This window comes from Phallusia mammillata, chromosome 5 (genome assembly GCF_965637545.1).
Source record: "Phallusia mammillata chromosome 5, kaPhaMamm4.hap1.1, whole genome shotgun sequence".
Lineage (NCBI taxonomy): Eukaryota > Metazoa > Chordata > Ascidiacea > Phlebobranchia > Ascidiidae > Phallusia > Phallusia mammillata.
Genome location: NC_137256.1, coordinates 22,756,267 through 22,777,207, shown reverse-complemented (window position 1 = coordinate 22,777,207; position 20,941 = coordinate 22,756,267). Strand labels below are relative to the sequence as shown.

General features: G+C 41.0%; 1 protein-coding gene and 42 non-coding genes across 43 annotated transcripts; 1 reads left to right on the top strand and 42 right to left on the bottom strand.

The window, feature by feature from the left end:
* Positions 1-40: 40 nt before the first annotated feature.
* Positions 41-113, bottom strand: Trnar-acg (transfer RNA arginine (anticodon ACG)). Its single transcript has one exon. It is a non-coding gene; the product is annotated as a tRNA-Arg (tRNA).
* Positions 114-181: 68 nt separating this feature from the next.
* On the bottom strand, positions 182-254 carry Trnar-acg (transfer RNA arginine (anticodon ACG)). The gene has a single exon. It is a non-coding gene; the product is annotated as a tRNA-Arg (tRNA).
* A 209-nt stretch (positions 255-463) lies between these two features.
* Trnar-acg (transfer RNA arginine (anticodon ACG)) lies at positions 464-536 on the bottom strand. Its single transcript has one exon. It is a non-coding gene; the product is annotated as a tRNA-Arg (tRNA).
* A 69-nt stretch (positions 537-605) lies between these two features.
* Trnar-ucg (transfer RNA arginine (anticodon UCG)) lies at positions 606-678 on the bottom strand. Its single transcript has one exon. It is a non-coding gene; the product is annotated as a tRNA-Arg (tRNA).
* A 68-nt stretch (positions 679-746) lies between these two features.
* Positions 747-819, bottom strand: Trnar-acg (transfer RNA arginine (anticodon ACG)). Its single transcript has one exon. It is a non-coding gene; the product is annotated as a tRNA-Arg (tRNA).
* Positions 820-888: 69 nt separating this feature from the next.
* On the bottom strand, positions 889-961 carry Trnar-ucg (transfer RNA arginine (anticodon UCG)). Its single transcript has one exon. It is a non-coding gene; the product is annotated as a tRNA-Arg (tRNA).
* A 68-nt stretch (positions 962-1,029) lies between these two features.
* Trnar-ucg (transfer RNA arginine (anticodon UCG)) lies at positions 1,030-1,102 on the bottom strand. Its single transcript has one exon. It is a non-coding gene; the product is annotated as a tRNA-Arg (tRNA).
* A 69-nt stretch (positions 1,103-1,171) lies between these two features.
* Positions 1,172-1,244, bottom strand: Trnar-ucg (transfer RNA arginine (anticodon UCG)). Its single transcript has one exon. It is a non-coding gene; the product is annotated as a tRNA-Arg (tRNA).
* Positions 1,245-1,312: 68 nt separating this feature from the next.
* Trnar-ucg (transfer RNA arginine (anticodon UCG)) lies at positions 1,313-1,385 on the bottom strand. The gene has a single exon. It is a non-coding gene; the product is annotated as a tRNA-Arg (tRNA).
* Positions 1,386-1,453: 68 nt separating this feature from the next.
* On the bottom strand, positions 1,454-1,526 carry Trnar-acg (transfer RNA arginine (anticodon ACG)). The gene has a single exon. It is a non-coding gene; the product is annotated as a tRNA-Arg (tRNA).
* Positions 1,527-1,595: 69 nt separating this feature from the next.
* Positions 1,596-1,668, bottom strand: Trnar-ucg (transfer RNA arginine (anticodon UCG)). Its single transcript has one exon. It is a non-coding gene; the product is annotated as a tRNA-Arg (tRNA).
* Positions 1,669-1,739: 71 nt separating this feature from the next.
* Trnar-acg (transfer RNA arginine (anticodon ACG)) lies at positions 1,740-1,812 on the bottom strand. The gene has a single exon. It is a non-coding gene; the product is annotated as a tRNA-Arg (tRNA).
* Positions 1,813-2,021: 209 nt separating this feature from the next.
* Trnar-ucg (transfer RNA arginine (anticodon UCG)) lies at positions 2,022-2,094 on the bottom strand. The gene has a single exon. It is a non-coding gene; the product is annotated as a tRNA-Arg (tRNA).
* Positions 2,095-2,162: 68 nt separating this feature from the next.
* Positions 2,163-2,235, bottom strand: Trnar-acg (transfer RNA arginine (anticodon ACG)). Its single transcript has one exon. It is a non-coding gene; the product is annotated as a tRNA-Arg (tRNA).
* A 210-nt stretch (positions 2,236-2,445) lies between these two features.
* Positions 2,446-2,518, bottom strand: Trnar-ucg (transfer RNA arginine (anticodon UCG)). The gene has a single exon. It is a non-coding gene; the product is annotated as a tRNA-Arg (tRNA).
* A 69-nt stretch (positions 2,519-2,587) lies between these two features.
* Positions 2,588-2,660, bottom strand: Trnar-ucg (transfer RNA arginine (anticodon UCG)). The gene has a single exon. It is a non-coding gene; the product is annotated as a tRNA-Arg (tRNA).
* A 69-nt stretch (positions 2,661-2,729) lies between these two features.
* Trnar-ucg (transfer RNA arginine (anticodon UCG)) lies at positions 2,730-2,802 on the bottom strand. Its single transcript has one exon. It is a non-coding gene; the product is annotated as a tRNA-Arg (tRNA).
* A 68-nt stretch (positions 2,803-2,870) lies between these two features.
* Positions 2,871-2,943, bottom strand: Trnar-acg (transfer RNA arginine (anticodon ACG)). Its single transcript has one exon. It is a non-coding gene; the product is annotated as a tRNA-Arg (tRNA).
* A 209-nt stretch (positions 2,944-3,152) lies between these two features.
* Positions 3,153-3,225, bottom strand: Trnar-acg (transfer RNA arginine (anticodon ACG)). Its single transcript has one exon. It is a non-coding gene; the product is annotated as a tRNA-Arg (tRNA).
* A 68-nt stretch (positions 3,226-3,293) lies between these two features.
* Trnar-ucg (transfer RNA arginine (anticodon UCG)) lies at positions 3,294-3,366 on the bottom strand. Its single transcript has one exon. It is a non-coding gene; the product is annotated as a tRNA-Arg (tRNA).
* Positions 3,367-3,434: 68 nt separating this feature from the next.
* Positions 3,435-3,507, bottom strand: Trnar-ucg (transfer RNA arginine (anticodon UCG)). The gene has a single exon. It is a non-coding gene; the product is annotated as a tRNA-Arg (tRNA).
* Positions 3,508-3,716: 209 nt separating this feature from the next.
* On the bottom strand, positions 3,717-3,789 carry Trnar-acg (transfer RNA arginine (anticodon ACG)). Its single transcript has one exon. It is a non-coding gene; the product is annotated as a tRNA-Arg (tRNA).
* A 69-nt stretch (positions 3,790-3,858) lies between these two features.
* Positions 3,859-3,931, bottom strand: Trnar-ucg (transfer RNA arginine (anticodon UCG)). The gene has a single exon. It is a non-coding gene; the product is annotated as a tRNA-Arg (tRNA).
* A 69-nt stretch (positions 3,932-4,000) lies between these two features.
* Trnar-acg (transfer RNA arginine (anticodon ACG)) lies at positions 4,001-4,073 on the bottom strand. Its single transcript has one exon. It is a non-coding gene; the product is annotated as a tRNA-Arg (tRNA).
* Positions 4,074-4,142: 69 nt separating this feature from the next.
* Trnar-acg (transfer RNA arginine (anticodon ACG)) lies at positions 4,143-4,215 on the bottom strand. Its single transcript has one exon. It is a non-coding gene; the product is annotated as a tRNA-Arg (tRNA).
* Positions 4,216-4,283: 68 nt separating this feature from the next.
* Trnar-acg (transfer RNA arginine (anticodon ACG)) lies at positions 4,284-4,356 on the bottom strand. The gene has a single exon. It is a non-coding gene; the product is annotated as a tRNA-Arg (tRNA).
* A 351-nt stretch (positions 4,357-4,707) lies between these two features.
* Positions 4,708-4,780, bottom strand: Trnar-acg (transfer RNA arginine (anticodon ACG)). The gene has a single exon. It is a non-coding gene; the product is annotated as a tRNA-Arg (tRNA).
* Positions 4,781-4,849: 69 nt separating this feature from the next.
* On the bottom strand, positions 4,850-4,922 carry Trnar-ucg (transfer RNA arginine (anticodon UCG)). Its single transcript has one exon. It is a non-coding gene; the product is annotated as a tRNA-Arg (tRNA).
* Positions 4,923-4,991: 69 nt separating this feature from the next.
* Trnar-ucg (transfer RNA arginine (anticodon UCG)) lies at positions 4,992-5,064 on the bottom strand. Its single transcript has one exon. It is a non-coding gene; the product is annotated as a tRNA-Arg (tRNA).
* A 68-nt stretch (positions 5,065-5,132) lies between these two features.
* Positions 5,133-5,205, bottom strand: Trnar-acg (transfer RNA arginine (anticodon ACG)). Its single transcript has one exon. It is a non-coding gene; the product is annotated as a tRNA-Arg (tRNA).
* A 209-nt stretch (positions 5,206-5,414) lies between these two features.
* Positions 5,415-5,487, bottom strand: Trnar-acg (transfer RNA arginine (anticodon ACG)). Its single transcript has one exon. It is a non-coding gene; the product is annotated as a tRNA-Arg (tRNA).
* A 68-nt stretch (positions 5,488-5,555) lies between these two features.
* Trnar-ucg (transfer RNA arginine (anticodon UCG)) lies at positions 5,556-5,628 on the bottom strand. Its single transcript has one exon. It is a non-coding gene; the product is annotated as a tRNA-Arg (tRNA).
* A 68-nt stretch (positions 5,629-5,696) lies between these two features.
* On the bottom strand, positions 5,697-5,769 carry Trnar-ucg (transfer RNA arginine (anticodon UCG)). Its single transcript has one exon. It is a non-coding gene; the product is annotated as a tRNA-Arg (tRNA).
* Positions 5,770-5,978: 209 nt separating this feature from the next.
* On the bottom strand, positions 5,979-6,051 carry Trnar-acg (transfer RNA arginine (anticodon ACG)). Its single transcript has one exon. It is a non-coding gene; the product is annotated as a tRNA-Arg (tRNA).
* Positions 6,052-6,120: 69 nt separating this feature from the next.
* Trnar-ucg (transfer RNA arginine (anticodon UCG)) lies at positions 6,121-6,193 on the bottom strand. Its single transcript has one exon. It is a non-coding gene; the product is annotated as a tRNA-Arg (tRNA).
* Positions 6,194-6,262: 69 nt separating this feature from the next.
* Positions 6,263-6,335, bottom strand: Trnar-acg (transfer RNA arginine (anticodon ACG)). Its single transcript has one exon. It is a non-coding gene; the product is annotated as a tRNA-Arg (tRNA).
* A 69-nt stretch (positions 6,336-6,404) lies between these two features.
* Positions 6,405-6,477, bottom strand: Trnar-acg (transfer RNA arginine (anticodon ACG)). The gene has a single exon. It is a non-coding gene; the product is annotated as a tRNA-Arg (tRNA).
* Positions 6,478-6,545: 68 nt separating this feature from the next.
* Positions 6,546-6,618, bottom strand: Trnar-acg (transfer RNA arginine (anticodon ACG)). Its single transcript has one exon. It is a non-coding gene; the product is annotated as a tRNA-Arg (tRNA).
* Positions 6,619-6,686: 68 nt separating this feature from the next.
* Positions 6,687-6,759, bottom strand: Trnar-ucg (transfer RNA arginine (anticodon UCG)). The gene has a single exon. It is a non-coding gene; the product is annotated as a tRNA-Arg (tRNA).
* Positions 6,760-6,971: 212 nt separating this feature from the next.
* Positions 6,972-7,044, bottom strand: Trnar-ucg (transfer RNA arginine (anticodon UCG)). Its single transcript has one exon. It is a non-coding gene; the product is annotated as a tRNA-Arg (tRNA).
* A 76-nt stretch (positions 7,045-7,120) lies between these two features.
* On the bottom strand, positions 7,121-7,193 carry Trnar-ucg (transfer RNA arginine (anticodon UCG)). Its single transcript has one exon. It is a non-coding gene; the product is annotated as a tRNA-Arg (tRNA).
* Positions 7,194-7,262: 69 nt separating this feature from the next.
* Positions 7,263-7,335, bottom strand: Trnar-acg (transfer RNA arginine (anticodon ACG)). The gene has a single exon. It is a non-coding gene; the product is annotated as a tRNA-Arg (tRNA).
* Positions 7,336-10,347: 3,012 nt separating this feature from the next.
* On the top strand, positions 10,348-20,702 carry LOC145230213 (uncharacterized). The gene is made up of 19 exons (XM_080095598.1): positions 10,348-10,515; positions 11,147-11,183; positions 12,037-12,120; positions 12,283-12,408; positions 12,803-12,931; positions 13,401-13,535; positions 13,747-13,869; positions 15,254-15,376; positions 15,738-15,860; positions 16,314-16,436; positions 16,508-16,630; positions 17,185-17,310; positions 17,769-17,990; positions 18,445-18,540; positions 18,875-19,066; positions 19,403-19,510; positions 19,739-19,850; positions 20,347-20,454; positions 20,527-20,702. Exons 1-19 carry the CDS (start codon positions 10,411-10,413, stop codon positions 20,585-20,587), a joined length of 2,256 nt encoding a protein of 751 aa, XP_079951724.1. The 5' UTR covers positions 10,348-10,410; the 3' UTR covers positions 20,588-20,702.
* Positions 20,703-20,941: the final 239 nt, after the last annotated feature.

The following is a 20,941-nucleotide window of genomic DNA, read 5'->3' as shown; positions in this document are numbered from 1 at the left end:
AGAATAAATGTCATGAATAGGAAGTAAAATGACAAAATAGCGAGCACGCCAGGACTCGAACCTGGAATCTTCTGATCCGTAGTCAGACGCGTTATGCATTGCGCCACGCGCCCACATGAAAGCTGAGTGGAAGTATAAACGAGAATAAATGTCATGAATAGGAAGTAAAATGACAAAATAGCGAGCACGCCAGGACTCGAACCTGGAATCTTCTGATCCGTAGTCAGACGCGTTAACCATTGCGCCACGCGCCCACATGAAAGCTGAGTGGAAGTATAAACGAGAATAAATGTCATGAATAGGAAGTAAAATGACAAAATAGCGAGCACGCCAGGACTCGAACCTGGAATCTTCTGATCCGTAGTCGGACGCGTTATCCATTGCGCCACGCCCCCAGATAAAAGCTGCCTGGAAGTATAAACGAGTAGAAATGTCATGAATAGGAAGTAAAATGACAAAATAGCGAGGACGCCAGGACTCGAACCCGGAATCTTCTGATCCGTAGTCAGACGCGTTATCCATTGCGCCACGCGCCCACATGAAAGCTGGGTGGAAGTATAAAGGAGTAGAAATGTCAGGAATAGAAAGTAAAATGACTATAAAAGCGAGCACGCCAGGACTCGAACCTGGAATCTTTTAATCCGAAGTCAGACGCGTTATCCATTGCGCCACGCGCCCACATGAAAGCTGAGTGGAAGTATAAAGGAGCATAAATGTCATGAATAGGAAGTAAAATGACAAAATAGCGAGCACGCCAGGACTCGAACCTGGAATCTTCTGATCCGTAGTCAGACGCGTTATCCATTGCGCCACGCGCCCACATGAGAGCTGGGTAGAAGTATAAAGGAGTAGAAATGTCAGTAATAGGAAGTAAAATGACTATAAAAGCGAGCACGCCAGGACTCGAACCTGGAATCTTCTGATCCGAAGTCAGACGCGTTATCCATTGCGCCACGCGCCCACACGAAAGCTGAGCGAGGGTATAAACGAGAATAAATGTCATGAATAGGAAGTAAAATAACAAAATAGCGAGCACGCCAGGACTCGAACCTGGAATCTTCTGATCCGAAGTCAGACGCGTTATCCATTGCGCCACGCGCCCACATGAGAGCTGGGTAGAAGTATAAAGGAGTAGAAATGTCACGAATAGGAAGTAAAATGACTATAAAAGCGAGCACGCCAGGACTCGAACCTGGAATCTTTTAATCCGAAGTCAGACGCGTTATCCATTGCGCCACGCGCCCACATGAAAGCTGAGTGGAAGTATAAACGAGAATAAATGTCATGAATAGGAAGTAAAATGACAAAATAGCGAGCACGCCAGGACTCGAACCTGGAATCTTCTGATCCGAAGTCAGACGCGTTATCCATTGCGCCACGCGCCCACACGAAAGCTGAGCGAGGGTATAAACGAGAATAAATGTCATGAATAGGAAGCAAAATGACAAAATAGCGAGCACGCCAGGACTCGAACCTGGAATCTTCTGATCCGTAGTCAGACGCGTTATCCATTGCGCCACGCGCCCACATGAGAGCTGGGTAGAAGTATAAAGGAGTAGAAATGTCACGAATAGGAAGTAAAATGACTATAAAAGCGAGCACGCCAGGAGTCGAACCTGGAATCTTCTGATCCGATGTCAGACGCGTTATCCATTGCGCCACGCGCCCACACGAAAGCTGGGTGGAAGTATAAAGGAGTATAGAAATGTCAGGAATAGAAAGTATAATGACTACAAAAGCGAGCACGCCAGGACTCGAACCTCGAATCTTCTGATCCGTAGTCAGACGCGTTATCCATTGCGCCACGCGCCCACATAAAAGCTGCCTGGAAGTATAAACGAGATTAAATGTCATGAATAGGAAGAAAATGACTATAAAAGCGAGCACGCTAGGACTCGAACCTGGAATCTTCTGATCCGAAGTCAGACGCGTTATCCATTGCGCCACGCGCCGACAAGAAAGCAGAGTGGAAGTATAAACGAGATTAAATGTCATGAATAAGAAGTAAAATGACAAAATAGCGAGCACGCCAGGATTCGAACCTGGAATCTTCTGATCCGAAGTCAGACGCGTTATCCATTGCGCCACGCGCCCACATGAAAGCTGAGTGGAAGTATAAAGGAGTAGAAATGTCATGAATAGGAAGTAAAATGACAAAATAGCGAGCACGCCAGGACTCGAACCTGGAATCTTCTGATCCGTAGTCAGACGCGTTATGCATTGCGCCACGCGCCCACATGAAAGCTGGGTGGAAGTATAAAGGAGTAGAAATGTCAGGAATAGGAAGTATAATGACTATAAAAGCGAGCACGCCAGGACTCGAACCTGGAATCTTTTAATCCGAAGTCAGACGCGTTATCCATTGCGCCAAGCGCCCACATGAAAGCTGAGTGGAAGTATAAACGAGCATAAATGTCATGAATAGGAAGTAAAATGACAAAATAGCGAGCACGCCAGGACTCGAACCTGGAATCTTCTGATCCGAAGTCAGACGCGTTATCCATTGCGCCACGCGCCCACATGAGAGCTGGGTAGAAGTATAAAGGAGTAGAAATGTCAGTAATAGGAAGTAAAATGACTATAAAAGCGAGCACGCCAGGACTCGAACCTGGAATCTTCTGATCCGAAGTCAGACGCGTTATCCATTGCGCCACGCGCCCACATGAGAGCTGGGTGGAAGTATAAAGGAGTAGAAATGTCATGAATAGGAAGTAAAATGACTATAAAAGCGAGCACGCCAGGACTCGAACCTGGAATCTTCTGATCCGAAGTCAGACGCGTTATCCATTGCGCCACGCGCCCACATGAAAGCTGAGTGGAAGTATAAACGAGAATAAATGTCATGAATAGGAAGTAAAATGACAAAATAGCGAGCACGCCAGGACTCGAAGCTGGAATCTTCTGATCCGTAGTCAGACGCGTTATCCATTGCGCCACGCGCCCACATGAAAGCTGAGTGGAAGTATAAACGAGAATAAATGTCATGAATAGGAAGTAAAATGACAAAATAGCGAGCACGCCAGGACTCGAACCTCGAATCTTCTGATCCGAAGTCAGACGCGTTATGCATTGCGCCACGCGCCCACATGAAAGCTGAGTGGAAGTATAAACGAGAATAAATGTCATGAATAGGAAGTAAAATGACAAAATAGCGAGCACGCCAGGACTCGAAGCTGGAATCTTCTGATCCGTAGTCAGACGCGTTATCCATTGCGCCACGCGCCCATATGAAAGCTGAGTGGAAGTATAAACGAGAATAAATGTCATGAATAGGAAGTAAAATGACAAAATAGCGAGCACGCCAGGACTCGAACCTGGAATCTTCTGATCCGAAGTCAGACGCGTTATCCATTGCGCCACGCGCCCACATGAAAGCTGAGTGGAAGTATAAAGGAGAATAAATGTCATGAATAGGAAGTAAAATGACAAAATGGCGAGCACGCCAGGAATCGAACCTGGAATCTTCTGATCCGAAGTCAGACGCGTTATCCATTGCGCCACGCGCCCACACGAAAGCTGAGTGGAAGTATAAACGAGCACAAATGTCATGAATAGGAAGTAAAATGACAAAATAGCGAGCACGCCAGGACTCGAACCTGGAATCTTCTGATCCAATGTCAGACGCGTTATGCATTGCGCCACGCGCCCACATGAAAGCTGAGTGGAAGTATAAACGAGCATAAATGTCATGAATAGGAAGTAAAATGACAAAATAGCGAGCACGCCAGGACTCGAACCTGGAATCTTCTGATCCGTAGTCAGACGCGTTATGCATTGCGCCACGCGCCCACATGAAAGCTGGGTGGAAGTATAAAGGAGTAGAAATGTCAGGAATAGAAAGTAAAATGACTATAAAAGCGAGCACGCCAGGACTCGAACCTGGAATCTTTTAATCCGAAGTCAGACGCGTTATCCATTGCGCCACGCGCCCACATGAGAGCTGGGTAGAAGTATAAAGGAGTAGAAATGTCAGTAATAGGAAGTAAAATGACTATAAAAGCGAGCACGCCAGGACTCGAACCTGGAATCTTCTGATCCGTAGTCAGACGCGTTATCCATTGCGCCACGCGCCCACACGACAGCTGGGTAGAAGTATAAAGGAGTAGAAATGTCAGTAATAGGAAGTAAAATGACTATAAAAGCGAGCACGCCAGGACTCGAACCTGGAATCTTCTGATCCGTAGTCAGACGCGTTATCCATTGCGCCACGCGCCCACATGAAAGCTGCCTGGAAGTATAAACGAGCATAAATGTCATGAATAGGAAGTAAAATGACAAAATAGCGAGCACGCCAGGACTCGAACCTGGAATCTTCTGATCCGTAGTCAGACGCGTTATCCATTGCGCCACGCGCCCACATGAAAGCTGAGTGGAAGTATAAACGAGAATAAATGTCATGAATAGGAAGTAAAATGACAAAATAGCGAGCAAGCCAGGACTCGAACCTGGAATCTTCTGATCCGTAGTCAGACGCGTTATGCATTGCGCCACGCGCCCACATGAAAGCTGGGTGGAAGTATAAAGGAGTAGAAATGTCAGGAATAGGAAGTATAATGACTATAAAAGCGAGCACGCCAGGACTCGAACCTGGAATCTTTTAATCCGAAGTCAGACGCGTTATCCATTGCGCCAAGCGCCCACATGAAAGCTGAGTGGAAGTATAAACGAGCATAAATGTCATGAATAGAAAGTAAAATGACAAAATAGCGAGCACGCCAGGACTCGAACCTGGAATCTTCTGATCCGTAGTCAGACGCGTTATCCATTGCGCCACGCGCCCACATGAGAGCTGGGTAGAAGTATAAAGGAGTAGAAATGTCAGTAATAGGAAGTAAAATGACTATAAAAGCGAGCACGCCAGGACTCGAACCTGGAATCTTCTGATCCGAAGTCAGACGCGTTATCCATTGCGCCACGCGCCCACATGAGAGCTGGGTGGAAGTATAAAGGAGTAGAAATGTCATGAATAGGAAGTAAAATGACTATAAAAGCGAGCACGCCAGGACTCGAACCTGGAATCTTCTGATCCGAAGTCAGACGCGTTATCCATTGCGCCACGCGCCCACATGAAAGCTGAGTGGAAGTATAAACGAGAATAAATGTCATGAATAGGAAGTAAAATGACAAAATAGCGAGCACGCCAGGACTCGAAGCTGGAATCTTCTGATCCGTAGTCAGACGCGTTATCCATTGCGCCACGCGCCCACATGAAAGCTGAGTGGAAGTATAAACGAGAATAAATGTCATGAATAGGAAGTAAAATGACAAAATAGCGAGCACGCCAGGACTCGAACCTCGAATCTTCTGATCCGAAGTCAGACGCGTTATGCATTGCGCCACGCGCCCACATGAAAGCTGAGTGGAAGTATAAACGAGAATAAATGTCATGAATAGGAAGTAAAATGACAAAATAGCGAGCACGCCAGGACTCGAAGCTGGAATCTTCTGATCCGTAGTCAGACGCGTTATCCATTGCGCCACGCGCCCATATGAAAGCTGAGTGGAAGTATAAACGAGAATAAATGTCATGAATAGGAAGTAAAATGACAAAATAGCGAGCACGCCAGGACTCGAACCTGGAATCTTCTGATCCGAAGTCAGACGCGTTATCCATTGCGCCACGCGCCCACATGAAAGCTGAGTGGAAGTATAAACGAGAATAAATGTCATGAATAGGAAGTAAAATGACAAAATGGCGAGCACGCCAGGAATCGAACCTGGAATCTTCTGATCCGAAGTCAGACGCGTTATCCATTGCGCCACGCGCCCACATGAAAGCTGAGTGGAAGTATAAACGAGCACAAATGTCATGAATAGGAAGTAAAATGACAAAATAGCGAGCACGCCAGGACTCGAACCTGGAATCTTCTGATCCAATGTCAGACGCGTTATGCATTGCGCCACGCGCCCACATGAAAGCTGAGTGGAAGTATAAACGAGCATAAATGTCATGAATAGGAAGTAAAATGACAAAATAGCGAGCACGCCAGGACTCGAACCTGGAATCTTCTGATCCGTAGTCAGACGCGTTATGCATTGCGCCACGCGCCCACATGAAAGCTGGGTGGAAGTATAAAGGAGTAGAAATGTCAGGAATAGAAAGTAAAATGACTATAAAAGCGAGCACGCCAGGACTCGAACCTGGAATCTTTTAATCCGAAGTCAGACGCGTTATCCATTGCGCCACGCGCCCACATGAGAGCTGGGTAGAAGTATAAAGGAGTAGAAATGTCAGTAATAGGAAGTAAAATGACTATAAAAGCGAGCACGCCAGGACTCGAACCTGGAATCTTCTGATCCGTAGTCAGACGCGTTATCCATTGCGCCACGCGCCCACACGACAGCTGGGTAGAAGTATAAAGGAGTAGAAATGTCAGTAATAGGAAGTAAAATGACTATAAAAGCGAGCACGCCAGGACTCGAACCTGGAATCTTCTGATCCGTAGTCAGACCCGTTATCCATTGCGCCACGCGCCCACATGAAAGCTGCCTGGAAGTATAAACGAGCATAAATGTCATGAATAGGAAGTAAAATGACAAAATAGCGAGCACGCCAGGACTCGAACCTGGAATCTTCTGATCCGTAGTCAGACGCGTTATCCATTGCGCCACGCGCCCACATGAAAGCTGAGTGGAAGTATAAACGAGAATAAATGTCATGAATAGGAAGTAAAATGACAAAATAGCGAGCACGCCAGGACTCGAACCTGGAATCTTCTGATCCGAAGTCAGACGCGTTATCCATTGCGCCACGCGCCCACACGAAAGCTGAGTGGAAGTATAAACGAGAATAAATGTCATGAATAGGAAGTAAAATGACAAAATAGCGAGCACGCCAGGACTCGAACCTGCAATCTTCTGATCCGTAGTCAGACGCGTTATCCATTGCGCCGCGCGCCCACTTGAAAGCTGGGTGGAAGTATAAAGGAGTATAGAAATGTCAGGAATAGAAAGTATAATGACTATAAAAGCGAGCACGCCAGGACTCGTACCTGGAATCTTCTGATCCGAAGTCAGACGCGTTATCCATTGCGCCACGCGCCCACACGAAAGCTGGGTGGAAGTAATTATAATCGAGAATAAATGACAGGAATAGGAAGAAGATGAAAAAATATAAAAGCGAGCACGCCAGGACTCGAACCTGGAATCTTCTGATCCGAAGTCAGACGCGTTATCCATTGCGCCACGCGCCCAGATGAAAGCTGAGTGGAAGTATACAAGAGTATAAATGTCATGAATAGGAAGTAAAATGACTATAAAAGCGAGCACGCCAGGACTCGAACCTGGAATCTTCTGATCCGTAGTCAGACGCGTTATCCATTGCGCCACGCGCCCACAATAAAACTGGGTGGAAGTATGCAAGAGTATAAGTGTCAGGAATAGGAAGTAAAATGACTATAAAAAAACAACTACAAATGTTGGTCAATTCCTCTGTATGTGCTTTGTGCGTTATAATCGCATTCGTAATTACTTTGTTTTACACTATAAACTTCACTCAGTACTGGCAGCATCGTCATGTTAACGTACTTTAACTCAATCCTGGTTTTTTTTCTGTTGGCTTGTTGCTGGTGAATCTGATCTCGTGTTTGATCCAGGCAAGTTTTTGTAAGTTTGGTTCAACGGAGTTTCTTGTCAATCTGACAGCATTCCATAAAGAAAGCATGAGCTAACAATCTTTATCTTGCTTAAGTTGTCGACGGTTCAAACTGACTGGTGACCTTTTCAAGATTTTTGAAATGCTATTTTTGTCACAAATAATGTCTAAAATCCTATTTTATCACAAAAATGTTTCCAAAATGCTTTTTTTGCAGCAATAAGGTGTCCGACGAAGCTACTTTCGGCACAAGATGATCGTTTTTTTGAATTTTTCTTTGTCACTTTTAGCAAGATACGAGTCGCTTGGTTGTTGGAAGGATTCATCTTCACTTCCAGCCATTTCAGAGGCGGTATTGAACGACGAACATCCTGAACAGGCAAATTTACTTATCAAGTGCGCTATTGTAACACTACAAAAGTCCAACAACGTGTTTGCGATTCAGGTAAGGGACATTTGTACCCGCTCTTAGGTTTGTTGTACTGTCTCTCTGCATTAAACCGAGAACACAGCAGATTAAATAGGGATTATATAAGCTATATAAGCATCGTTAAACGAATATTGGGTGATTTATAGTGGATGAAAGTTTGTGGAAAACGCCCTTAGCATGTCCTAACTATCCATTGGCGCCTGGTCAACTATATTGAGAAATAAGCAAGCAGGCGTGTTATATGCAAAGGATGGAGGAACGTGCATGACTTCTTGTGATGCAGAATATAGATACAAGATGTTTGGCTCGTCTACTGACTGTGGAGAGAACGGGATGGGCGGAACAAACTCTAACCATGTGTACATGCTTATCAATATTGCGAAGGGTAAGCATAGTGCAAAACAAGTTGACAAACCTAATTTGTAAAAGTATTTTAACGTTCGTTCTCCGTTTGTTTTTGTTTTATCGGTTTACATGCTTTGATTCTAATTCAATAAGAGAGACCCACAAGGGTGAAATATGTATAGCTCTATTTCTGAGACACTTGTGTTCTGCCATAGAACTTCTGCTGCCTCGACGTTACTATATTACTGATGTTCCGTTAGTTTTAACTGTTTAGCGATGATAATGAGATAAAGTGACAATACACGTAAGTTTCGTAGGTTTTAACAAATTTGTGCAAGAATAGTTTACAGTTGAGATGGAGCAGTTGGGTTGTTGGAAAGACACAGTTCCCGGTGTCATTCCGCCCCTAGAAGGAACTGACCCTGTTTTGGATACCCGTTACGGTTATAGAACGGAACCGATTGCGAAGTGTCTGCAAGCAACGTACAACCGCGGTTTTGAGGTGTTTGTGGTACAACACAGTGGTTGGTGCGGTAGCTCTGATGATGCTAAAGATGTTTATGTGAGCTTGGGTGAAGGCACAGGTTGCCCTGCTAACGGCGAAGGCGGTTTTTACTTGAGTAACGTCTATCGAATCAACGTTAACGAAACTTGGTAAGGTGGATTTGTGTGAACGAAATGATGGTTGCTATGTTGTTCTTTAATCACAAACATTACTGCCAAAGTACTGGTGTATATAGAATTCTACAGCTTGATTAACAACCTGCACTGATGATGATAACAGAGATCGTTGAAACGTCCACACGATGTATTCTATATACACCAGTACGTTGGCAGTAATGTTTATCATTAAATTACTTTCAAGTCCGTGTATAGCCTAGAGTTCCTAAGAATGTTGTTCTGTTTCTAGGAAACCGGGAGGTGCGAGTTCGGCGTCGTTTCCATTCAAATAAAAACTTCAAAATATCCGGCAAAGACATTTCATATTAAGAAATTTCAGAAAAAATATCTGTTGTTTATATGTTAAGATTGAGAAAGCAGCATTTGCATGTTATGTACCAAAAACTGTTGTTCAACAGCAAACAATATCAACTAGGAACCATAAACATGTCCACGTCAGCTAACACTATTATTAAAAGTTGAAAAACTAAAAAAATGAATGATTGTTTTTAGTTTTGGTTCGAGATGAATCACCTTTTCGTTGTCACAGTCGATCAACGTATTTCTATTGTTCATTGTTGTTTTGCGCGAATGTGACAGCTGTAAACGTATGTTGTAGTTGTGCAATAAAAAGAAAATAGATTACGCGTTAAGAAAAAAACAAAGAAAAATAATTTTGCTCAAAACCCTAACAGATGATGAAAGGCAAATTTTTTTATTAATGTTTTGTGATGAGACCATTTCAATATGATGTCTTTTGGATGTCACATTTTGTCTTGTTCCTTTTTGTCATCTTTAGAGTATAAATCGTGTGTGACAAACATCGTTTGAACAAAAACAATGTCGTGCTTCACGATTATTTAGAACAGGGGTGGGCAACCGGCGACCCGCGGGTCAAATGCCCATTGATTAAAGGTTATGCGCCCGTAGATACGCTTGGATTTCAAATGCACTAGAACACGAGTCCGATTATTATACATTTTTGAGCAGATCAATGTACCCTGTGATATTTTTCTGCGCCCTGACAGTATGCGGCTAGAAGCAATTGCGAATTTTATTTGCAGTTAGGCATATTTGATATACAACAAAATAAAATCACCGTGTGTTACAAAAAAGTGCGATCCGCGATCTAACAAAGGTAAATGTATTTGGCCCCACAGTGTCAAAGGTTGCATACCCCTGATTTAGACCAATATATTCTTAATCACGATTCATAGAGTCATTTTAGAAAAGAAATAAAAAAAACGAGGCATATTTTGCCGTTCACACGTGCACTTCACGGATGACTAACTACAGGTTGCTCTGACCTCTCGCCGTTCCGGTTGAATGGAGGCGAAAGTGAGACGACTGAAAGCGAAATAGGAAAAGACTTGCAAGACTTATGCAGGCGAATGTAATGTTGTTCGTAATGAAGTTTGCATTAATTTTGTCGTTACTAGGAGTTGCCACGTGTCAAGATGTGATTGGTGATGACGAAAGTCCAACAGTAAGTTTATGTTTTGTTCGTTTTCTTCCTTTTTTATTAAAACCATTGTGTGCCAGTTTTTTATTTGCGCATTACGTGTTGCGTAGATTACTAGTTTCAACCTTTACATTTACAGCCGTTAAATGCTTCTTATTTTTGCAATCAAACTTTGTAAGATGTCAAGACCCAAAGTGACCTTGGATTCGCGTCCAATGGTTTGCTTTAGGTCATGAGTTGAAGCACTTAAAACTTCGAATGTTTAAATACGTCACCTGTAAGTTCTGACATTGAAAAATGTTGGACGAGGCGTGTACAACCCAAACAAGACAAGGTGTTTTGTTGTTCGAAATACTTACCAAAATCGTGTTCAAAAACAAAAAACATTAAAAAAGTTAATGACTTACACTTACATGGCTATTCACCATATTTGTAGACTGTAGATGTTGAAAATGCGTTCCGGTTTCCGTTCGAGACATATGTTCTAAATTTTCCAAATTCGGTTTCTTCTGTCTCTACATACAATAAAGTAGTGTGAAGGTAGTTTATGATACCTTAGCCTACTTTCGCGTTACAGAAGTTCCCGAATTGTTTGCCGTTTTAACTAGGCGCTTAGTACGTATTGACTTAACCTAAAACCATCGCTTTTTTACAGTACATCGTCGACGAATATCTAGAGCAAGACGTAGGAGGTATGACATGTTTTTAATGATTCTTCTTAATCAAGTTTCAGGTTGCCTTAAATGCATGAAACATATTTCATTCTATCGGCAATGGGATTGTACAGACACAAATGCCTTTGACTAGTCTTGCATGCAGGAAACCATTGTCCTCGCAATTGTTGTATTTCCACAGCAACATTCGATAATATTGCTGCCAATTGAATTGTCAAGCCATACTTCCACCAATTCGAAGCTATGACTCAATTCAAAAATACAGCAATGTGTTCGAGACAAGCTATATAGGGTTAAATGTCGGGCCGAAGTTTCAAAAAATGTAAACAGTACTCTGGTCGAATTCATATTCGTTATTTCACTCTCTTCGCGTCAATGAACAAGCGAACTGAACGCGTATTTGTTTATTACTTACATTCATTATTCGTTAAATTTAATTTGGACTTAAATAAGCCTTCAACGATTTTTTTCGATCAAGGCCTGGTTTCAATACGTCAAACACGGTTCGTAAAAAAAGACATTTTAAGGACTAAAATAAATTCAACATCAACAATTGTTGCCTTTCCACATATTTTTATTGTAAAATAACCGACGTTTCGACGTCCCATACAAACGCATTTTTATTTATCTTTTTTGTAAAACTAAATCGTTTGTTGCACATCGGTAGTGACAAAACTCTGGTTTAGGTAAAAATTGGAATTTGACGTTATTAAAACCGGTGGCTATTAAACTGAACTATAACAGACCATCCACACAGACACAACATGGTCATTAACGATCATTGTTTATGTGAATAAATAACAGAGAGTGGAAAATCCTGACCCTGATTAAAGTTCTTACTGTCACGTCTACACCCGGTTTTACTTTCTAGATTACGATTACAATCCCGATGAAGACCACATTCTACCCTGTTTAAGCGGGTTCGAATGGAATGAAAATATACAGGGGTGCATTGGTGAGTTGGAATCATAATATTCACCTTTTGAAAAACACTTATTGTCAACGATTTCCTAATAGCAAAATATTTTTAACTGCACTACGTACAAACACATTACCTAAAGTGTTGGTGCATCTAGGCTTACCGGATTCGAGATGTTCACGTTTAATGTTGTTGTAGATTCTGATGAATGCGAACAGAGTCCTGGTGCTTGTGGTACAGGAAGCGTCTGCATCAACATAGAAGGATCATTTAAATGCGTTTGCGAGAACGGTTTTGTCAACACACAAGCCGGGCTTTGTGAAGGTAATAAACCACACACTTTAAACAAAGGCATGTATACCAAGGCCCTATATCACACTAAATTTTCGTTACTCAGTTTGCAAAAATGCATTTTCGACGTTATGCAATGCTATGCGATAAAAAGACCTTAACATTGTGATTTTATTAAATCCAAAAAAATGTACTGTTATAACACTGACAATAACAAAATTGATCGTACGTATTTGCTACAAGGCATATTGTATTCAGTAATGCATTGGACATAATAACTAAAACATATACACAAAAATGGGTGGGGGTGTGGCAATGGTCATGTGCAATACAAGGCCACAGACTAGCGCACGAAGTACAACTGGGAGGTGTTAAATGTAAGCGAAGACGCAGTATGAAAATCACTAAACATCTTATTATTGTTTAGATGTGGACGAGTGTGCTTTTCCCGAGCTCCACCCGTGCCCACCTTCAGCCTCTTCATGCCACAACACCGACGGTTCTTACTACTGCTCATGCGGACCTGGGTATGTGTGGACCAGAGGTCATTGTCAAGGTCAGTAACACCTTTCACAGTAACGTGACTGATCAAAATAGTTTATGTATTCAAACATACAAAACAAATGTCCACTCTATGAAGTGGGCATTCTCAGTGCTATATTGTGCATGTGGCCACAGCTTACGCATCAAATGTTTCTCACACTGGTATTTATTGTGCAAATGGAGGTACGTATGCCCAGAATTGAATAAGAAGTGTTAATATAGGAAAATTGACCACGCCATAACAACCCAGTACAAGTTGACCTGCTTTTGAAAAACGAAATGTTGTGCTACGTGATATTGTTTTAATTTCTAGCAACAATAGCCTTGTAATATTCTGGATTGAATCATATAGGCACTTTAGCAACATTGTAGAAGGTCGGAACAAGTTTGATTGAAATTAGGAAAAGTTTCAAATCATTTTAAGCAACTTCTTGAAATCTAACAACAGTGGATTGCGTAGAAACTCCCCACAAATTTTTCAGATATTGACGAGTGCCAATTTTCGGACGGCTGCAAGCGTTTACATGGCAACCAGTGCGTCAATACCGACGGAAGTTACACGTGTGACTGTCAGTCACGTGGTTTCGAGAAATCGACAGACGGTCTTCAGTGTGTGGGTAAGTGGCTGCGAACTGGGAAGGCGATTTGTCAACAAGTCAAGCGCCGCTGGTCATAGGCATTGTTGAATTGGACCACCATAAAAAAGTGCGGACGTATATCTTGCATACTCTTTACATCGCTATACAGTCATTTTCTCCGTCAAGTGTGAAAAGTAACCTTTGATTTGATGTTTGGTGCGGAATTTTAATTAGTCTGTTTGACTTATAGATATTGACGAATGCTCAAGATCGACAGTGATTTGTGCTGCACCAAGCATCTGCCAGAACGCGGTTGGCTCCTATGACTGTGTTTGTCCACAAGGGTTTGTCAATGTCGGTGTTGATTGCCAAGGTACATCGCTATAACTGGGGCTTATGATTGCTCATAGGTGTCTAGATGGTTTAGTATTAAATGGACACTTTTTCAGAAACTGTTTTTATCCCTTCGCTTGTTTGATATGTTTGCTTTATTTCGTTGTTTACAATTTTTAATATTTGTTTAAATATTGTAACTTTTTCGCGTTAAAGCGCAGTACTAGTTGTATATTATGGTTTGTTAGATGTGTTAGCAGGGCCGGATTAACACCATCAGAGGCCCTAAGCACTAAAACCATTTGGTGCCCCTTGCATCATTTTTAAATCGAAATATAAACAAAAAAACGCACGAAACAAAATTATTCATCGAGATTTCGATTTTAACAAAATATACACCAAGGGTAATAGTATTTATTTCTGTGTGCTTAGATTTTACATACAGTTAAACATTTTTCCTGCTTTTCTTCGTTGAAACTCTTTGATTAAATCCTCATAACTAACCATACGTAAGACATCTTCTTCTATACATAATAGGGATAGAGCATTCAACCTGCCTTGTTGCATAGCTACCAGCTTTTGACAGCACTGAGAATACTTTTAGTGTTATTAGATGAAGTGCCATCGCATGGCACATCGGTTAGAAAAGAAAACCTCCGTATTTGTGACCAAGTCAGATGACGTAGATGGTTTTGACCTGGAATAGGTACATTATCATGTTGTGGAACTTGTGTGAAGAAATCAGTTAGCTCTGCAGTTTGAGAGCTAATTCTAAAGCATTATCTTCTTTCCTTTTTGACAGTTATGTTTTTTTTGCTCCACTTAACGGCACCCATTTCATCATGAGGTTAGGTACACATATTTTCAGAATAATTAAGTTGTAAAAAACTACATTTGTTTCAGAATGCCAGAAATACTCCAAAACTCAAACAAAAACGCCTAATTTTGCTGCCTTTCCCAGTCTCAACACTGTTGCCCAATTGTAAAACATACTAGAAAACTAAATTAGCGTCGTGTAAATAGGTTTTGACAAACAGAACAACTCAACGTTGTTACGTCATATAGCACGAAATCAATCTCTATTGTAAGTTATTTCATTTCAATTTCTCGCTTTATAAACAGAACTTATTCATTTTCATTACATTTTGAATATAATTGTATTTTTTGTTAGATTTAATAATTTACCTAGAAACCATTTCTGTGGTGCCCCTCCTTTACTTGATGCCCTAAGCACGTGCTTATATTGCTTATTGGTTAATCCAGCGCTGTGTGTTAGACATGACTTTTGTTTTTTGTTGTTAACAGATGTCCCAATATGGTTTGGTATTTTTATATATTGTCACATTTCAATGATAAATCTATAGTTTTCGAAATTATTGTTTGGTGGATGCGTTATACTGTTTTATGGTATATTTTTTTAACAGACAAAGATGAATGCCAGTCTGGTGAACATAATTGTAGTGAGGCCGCAAGTTGTTTAAACTCAGTGGGATCATACGATTGCACATGTTTGGCTGGATATGTAGGCGACGGCAAAAATTGCTCAGGTTGAGTACAATGTTTTTTTTGTTAACGACCTCCATTAACAAAAACACTTATACTGAATAGAAACTTTTCAGATAGTATCAATCATTTGTACTGTCAACGTAAGTAAAGGTTTCTAAACAAAAATGAAAAGCAAAGTTAGTTATAAACAACACTCTGTAATTTCAAAGTAAAAAAAGTGGTTGGAATAGACAAGTTTTTGATATAATTGTACCATATTGTCCACCTATGAAAATGCGTGTTTAAAAAAATCAACGTTCTGTTATTTGAAACCCAATAAAAAGTGCTTTGATAAACTGATTTTTGAAAGAAGTATTGAATGGGGCCTCTTGGCTGCTTTGTGTAACGCTTTTTTAACTTCAGATGTTGATGAGTGCAACACTACAGAAGTTGGGTGCGAGTTTGGATGCGAGAATCAGATTGGAAGTTACGCTTGCACTTGCAGTGACGGTTACCAGGTGGACGTGGATGGGTCTACATGCATTGGTAGGAAGCGAAACAGGACTGATAATATACATGATATACAGAAAGGCGAAAAATGGTTTAGGTCTTGCCAGTGTTTCAAGACTTGTATACGCACGGTGTATAAAATCATACCAGGCACTGCAAAAGCAGGTAGAAATGCGGTGTTACTTTGAAAACGGCAAAGTTCATTCCTCTTTCAACATATATCTCCAAACCAAAGGTCTTAAAAGTGCATACAATCTTGCAAATTTGGCAACGAGCGCCATATTGATAAGTCCCCAATGCAAAGGTTTGTCATCCCAAGTGGTAAATTCGATGATGATTAAAAATAAAAAGGTATATTTTTAGTAACAATGGAATAAAGCAGTTGAAAAAACTTGGGTTATCTTTGAAATCTTCGAAATAGAAAGAATAGAAAACATATTGAAAACCTGAAATATTAAGTAAGATTTTTTTGTCCATTTGTATTTTGAGATGTGGACGAGTGTTTTAACGAGAATGGTGGATGCGATCAGTATTGCCAGAATGTTGTTGGATCTTACATTTGCTCCTGCGCCTTTGGGTTTCTTCTGCACATTAACCAGAAAAGCTGTCTTGGTGAGATCTAGTTTGCTTTTCGTTTTAAGTAACGCACATTGTTAGGATGATCGAGCAAAATATGTTTTTAGACATGGACGAGTGTCAAGTGCAGAACGGCGGTTGTTCTCACATCTGCACCAATCTGCCGGGAAGATACGCTTGCGAGTGTCCTGGAAATATGACCTTGAACCCGAACCAATATACATGCGAGGGTAAGTGCATTCAAAATCGTGTCGTGGGTTCAAATCCCACCGCAGGCTAGATTTTTTTCAAGCCTATGATTTGCCGCATAGTATTGTTTAAAATGCCGATTAGGTATCACGCATCTTATAGGCTTGTAGTACTGTGATTTGCATATGGGTGTGTCTGTATCGAGTTGGTTAGACGCTTCAAGGCTTTGTCCAATCACAAATACGGGTTCATCTCTACTTTAAAAGTTGTACGGAATGAAACCATGTTTGAAGGCACCTATTGGTCAGTAAACTGTTGGAGAATAAATACTAACTGGTCGAATCAGCTCATACATACGGCCACCTGCGGACAGTTAACTACATTCGTCGCGATAAATGAAAGCCCAAGATTGGATGTTCCAAAGTCGTGAAACATACGTTTTTATCAAAAAACACCATCATCAGCATGCCCAGAAAAGAAAAGCGTTGTAAATGCCAAGATTGCATTTATTACAGTAATGACAAATCCTTTAGGCCAGGCCCGACACAACAGTGGATTTGTTTAAGCAACCGGTAAAACATGACAATGTTTTCAGCCATAACATCTTGTGAGGAGAAGAACGGTGGATGCGAGCAGACTTGTGGTTATACTCAGGACAACCAGGTCTACTGTGAATGCAACGCAGGTTGGATCCTCAACCAAGATGGACGACACTGTGATGGTAGGAAGTAGACGAAAGTTTTCATAATATTTTTGCAGGTTTTATTCCAACACAATTTTAGACACCTTGTTCTACTTTCATTGTCATGAAAACCAGCAATGTTTTGGAAGCAAGCATTCCTATTTTTCACAGCTAGCTTTGTGACCTTTTATGTGCCATGTTTTTGTATCTTATTTCTACTTACTACTGATGAAAAACGCCTCCCAATTTAGACAACAAAAGTATCGTTCAGGTTGCCTGTAGTTATTTTTGCAATAATTTAAGTCGCTCATTTCATGACAAAACACGTTTTAGGTTGCTGATTAAACCGATATTTAACCATGAGATTTTGATGTGCAAAAAAACTTCAAAAATTTTGAAGTAAACGACCAACTGCATTGCAAAAAAACGACTTGTAAAAACATCACCGCCTAAAAATCGTTATTTTTTTGTAATTTTATCTTTCAAACATTTTTTAGATGTCGATGAATGTGCACACGCGTCTGAAGGCAACTGTGAACAGCTTTGTGTAAACACTCCTGGTGGTTGGACGTGTGAATGCAACGAAGGCTACAGGCGTAGAAACGACAGCTTATACGCGTGTCAACCGGTTTGTTCGTCGCAATGCCTCAACAACGGTGTATGTGTTGCCCCAAACAAGTGTTACTGTCCATCAGGATATCCTGGACCCGATTGCACGGGTGAGTTGTATACACAAGAACGTCTTTTTCGTTTAACAATTGCGATGTTAAAATATTTTACATCAACCCGAACCGTTATTTTCACTCATTTACCTTGGACTAATTGAAATTTATTGACGTCCATTTTCCTGGAGCCAGTTGTTCCAAACATGCCCAAATTTGGTCACAGTTTTTTTGAAACAGGGCAGGGTACTTTTTGGTTAAATGTTTACTGCACTGTATTAGTTATATGGTACAGCACGAAACCAGGCGTAACAGGATTGGTGCCGATATAAAAGTCCGAACAAGATGGACTTTCGTAACTTGGCTACACAAGCCTATATGGTAAATGACTGGTCACCCGCTGCACTATCAAGACCTTGGAAGAAATATTATAGTCATGCGAGTGATGAGGTCACACAAAATCTTTGAACCGAGAAGTCATGCTTCATAAAACAACTGTATTTTTCTTTAGCGCTTTGTTCTCCTTCGTGTGCTCATGGTGGAACTTGCATGAGATACAACTTGTGCATTTGCAAGAATGGATGGAGTGGCCCCAATTGCAAGAAAGGTCAGTGTAGTAGTAGAAAGCACCTTTTAAATGAAATACTTCGAAAGACTTTATCTGATTATAATCAATGTTTGTTTTTGTTTTGTTTTTTCACTGTGAAGCAATGATAAACCATTTAGAAGAAGATCAGTAAAATCAATGTGATAAGTTGTTGAGAATACATCATTTGTCTGTTCGGCACAATCAGTTACTTATCCAACCTTTTTTAGTGTTGAGGCCCCTCAATCCCCCAAGTTGCTGAAGTTTTATATGGTTGTGTGATAAATAAATAAGGTCCTCGTGGGTCCATTTTGGTCAAATCTAACAATTCTACACTAAACTACTGTTTGCTTAGCTCGATGTCAGCCTCCGTGTGCAAACGGCGGCCGCTGTGTGGCGCCAAACCGCTGCGAGTGTTCACGCTTCTTCACGGGAAGTTACTGCCAATCCCCAGCCTGTTATCCCGAATGCCAGAACGGAGGGAGATGTGTAGGTCGTAACAAGTGCTTCTGTCCACGTGGGTGGAGCGGCGCAAGATGTCAAACACGTAAGTCTTAGTTGGTCGCTTGTTTTGAAAATTACGTCAAAGCGAAGGCCGTTTTGTATTTAAGCACTGATAACACGTATATTGGGACCTGATAGTACTAAATATAGTTTGATTGAGGCGAAGTTAGGTCTAACTTGCATAGATTTTACCAGAATTGCTTCATAATGGTGTCTTTTTACATAAGGATAACTTATTTACTTGCATAATAAGTTAAGACTTGAAAACTTGTCGCATAAGTGTACGGTGCACATCAGTGAGAAGATAAGAAGTCAATATCATTGTGTAAGCATATACACTATTATCTCTACCGCAGGTTAATGTTTTATGTTGTCGTAGGTTCCCTTCCGTATTCCTGCAATCCGGCTTGCAAAAACGGAGGCACGTGCATTGGAACAAACATCTGCAGATGCCCGGCAACTTTCAGAGGCTCACAATGCGAAACAGGTAGATATCAAAACGGTGATAAAATAAGAACGCTGATTCATGCTTTTTATTCAACGCTTCGATAATAAGCATTCACGTCATCGGCTGTTGGTTGCTAACGATAGGAACAGATATATTGTAACGATAGGAACAGATGAGAAATGTGGTACTGGTTTTTGTTGGTGTTTCGTGGTGTAAAATTAACACGCGACTGGTTTCTGTGCCAAAAAGGTGGCTTTTTGTGTTCAGAAATCGTTGGAAGATGTAGACCATCTTGCAAGAACGGTGGGACATGTTTGGCCCGAAATAAATGCGCCTGTTCCCAAGGGACCACAGGTTACCGCTGTCAAAGATTGGAGAGGTGGGTAAATGTTTATCATTCGTTTAAAGGCACCATACAACAGCAAATTGATTGACATGTTCAACACAGTGTTGGCGTTATTTGATCCACACGGTAGTGTAAAGTTATCTGCAGGTTGATGTTTTGACCAAATCGAAATTTGTAAAGCTCGGCGTTAAACTCTTCACATACACAATACAAACGACATGCGAATGTAGCAGAGTTTGAATTAAGGCTAATTTCAATCCATTATTTGCGAAAACCTGAAAATAACCCCACCAAAACTCTAAATAATATATGCTTCTCATAACTTCAGCAAAGAATGCTTGGCCTTCAATTTTTTTCAGTAGAGTCAAGCGCCAAAATTATACCTGAATAAAAATGCCTGCCTAGTTTTATTTTTTACAAGATTCGACACAGCATCCTCCCAAAAACAAATATGTTTTGTGCCTGTACACGAGAAGAGAGTCTCAAATACATCAATCAGATATAAATCATTGTATGTATGATCTTACAGAGCGTGTCAACGTGTTCCAGTGACAGTTCCGGACGAACGCTGGATTAGAAAGAGTTTTGAAGTGAGCTACACCGCATTCTGTGGGCAGCAACTGTGCACCAAGTGGAGGTGAGAATGAAATTCATATTCTAAGACTGAAACATTACGAATTGAAGTATGATAATCTTTTGCTTGTTACAGGATAAACCAAAGACGTGTAAAAGTGCCCACAACAAGGATTGTATACAAGATTCAATGCTAACTACCTTCATTTCACAGAAGCTCCATAAGAATCAAACCTTTTGTGGTTCGTGTTTCAAAACATTTTGTCACGTTAATTAAACGAACAGAAGTGAAGATAAAATCAGTTTCGATTTCTTTTGTGGTGTTTAATTTATTGTTTGTCATTCAGTACCAAGTCTATTGTTTATACAAGAGGGAAAGAAGTATAATTGAAATTATGTAGTACAATCCCCAATCGAGTCCAACCTTGTTTGAATGGAAAGAGGTTCATAGCAGAAAAACAACACTGTTAAATTCATCAGAAAGTATAGCCCAGCTGTTAAACATTACAGAAAAATGGTTAGAAATAATCACAGAGAGATACATAGTTGGC

Excerpts from the sequence above, each read along its gene's own strand:
- LOC145230213 (XM_080095598.1), top strand. The coding sequence starts at position 10,411 with ATGCAGGCGAATGTAATGTTGTTCGTAATGAAGTTTGCATTAATTTTG. Across the intron at positions 15,377-15,737 it reads CGACGGCAAAAATTGCTCAG|ATGTTGATGAGTGCAACACT; the intron begins GTTGAGTACAAT and ends TTTTAACTTCAG. Across the intron at positions 18,541-18,874 it reads TGGCCCCAATTGCAAGAAAG|CTCGATGTCAGCCTCCGTGT; the intron begins GTCAGTGTAGTA and ends CTGTTTGCTTAG.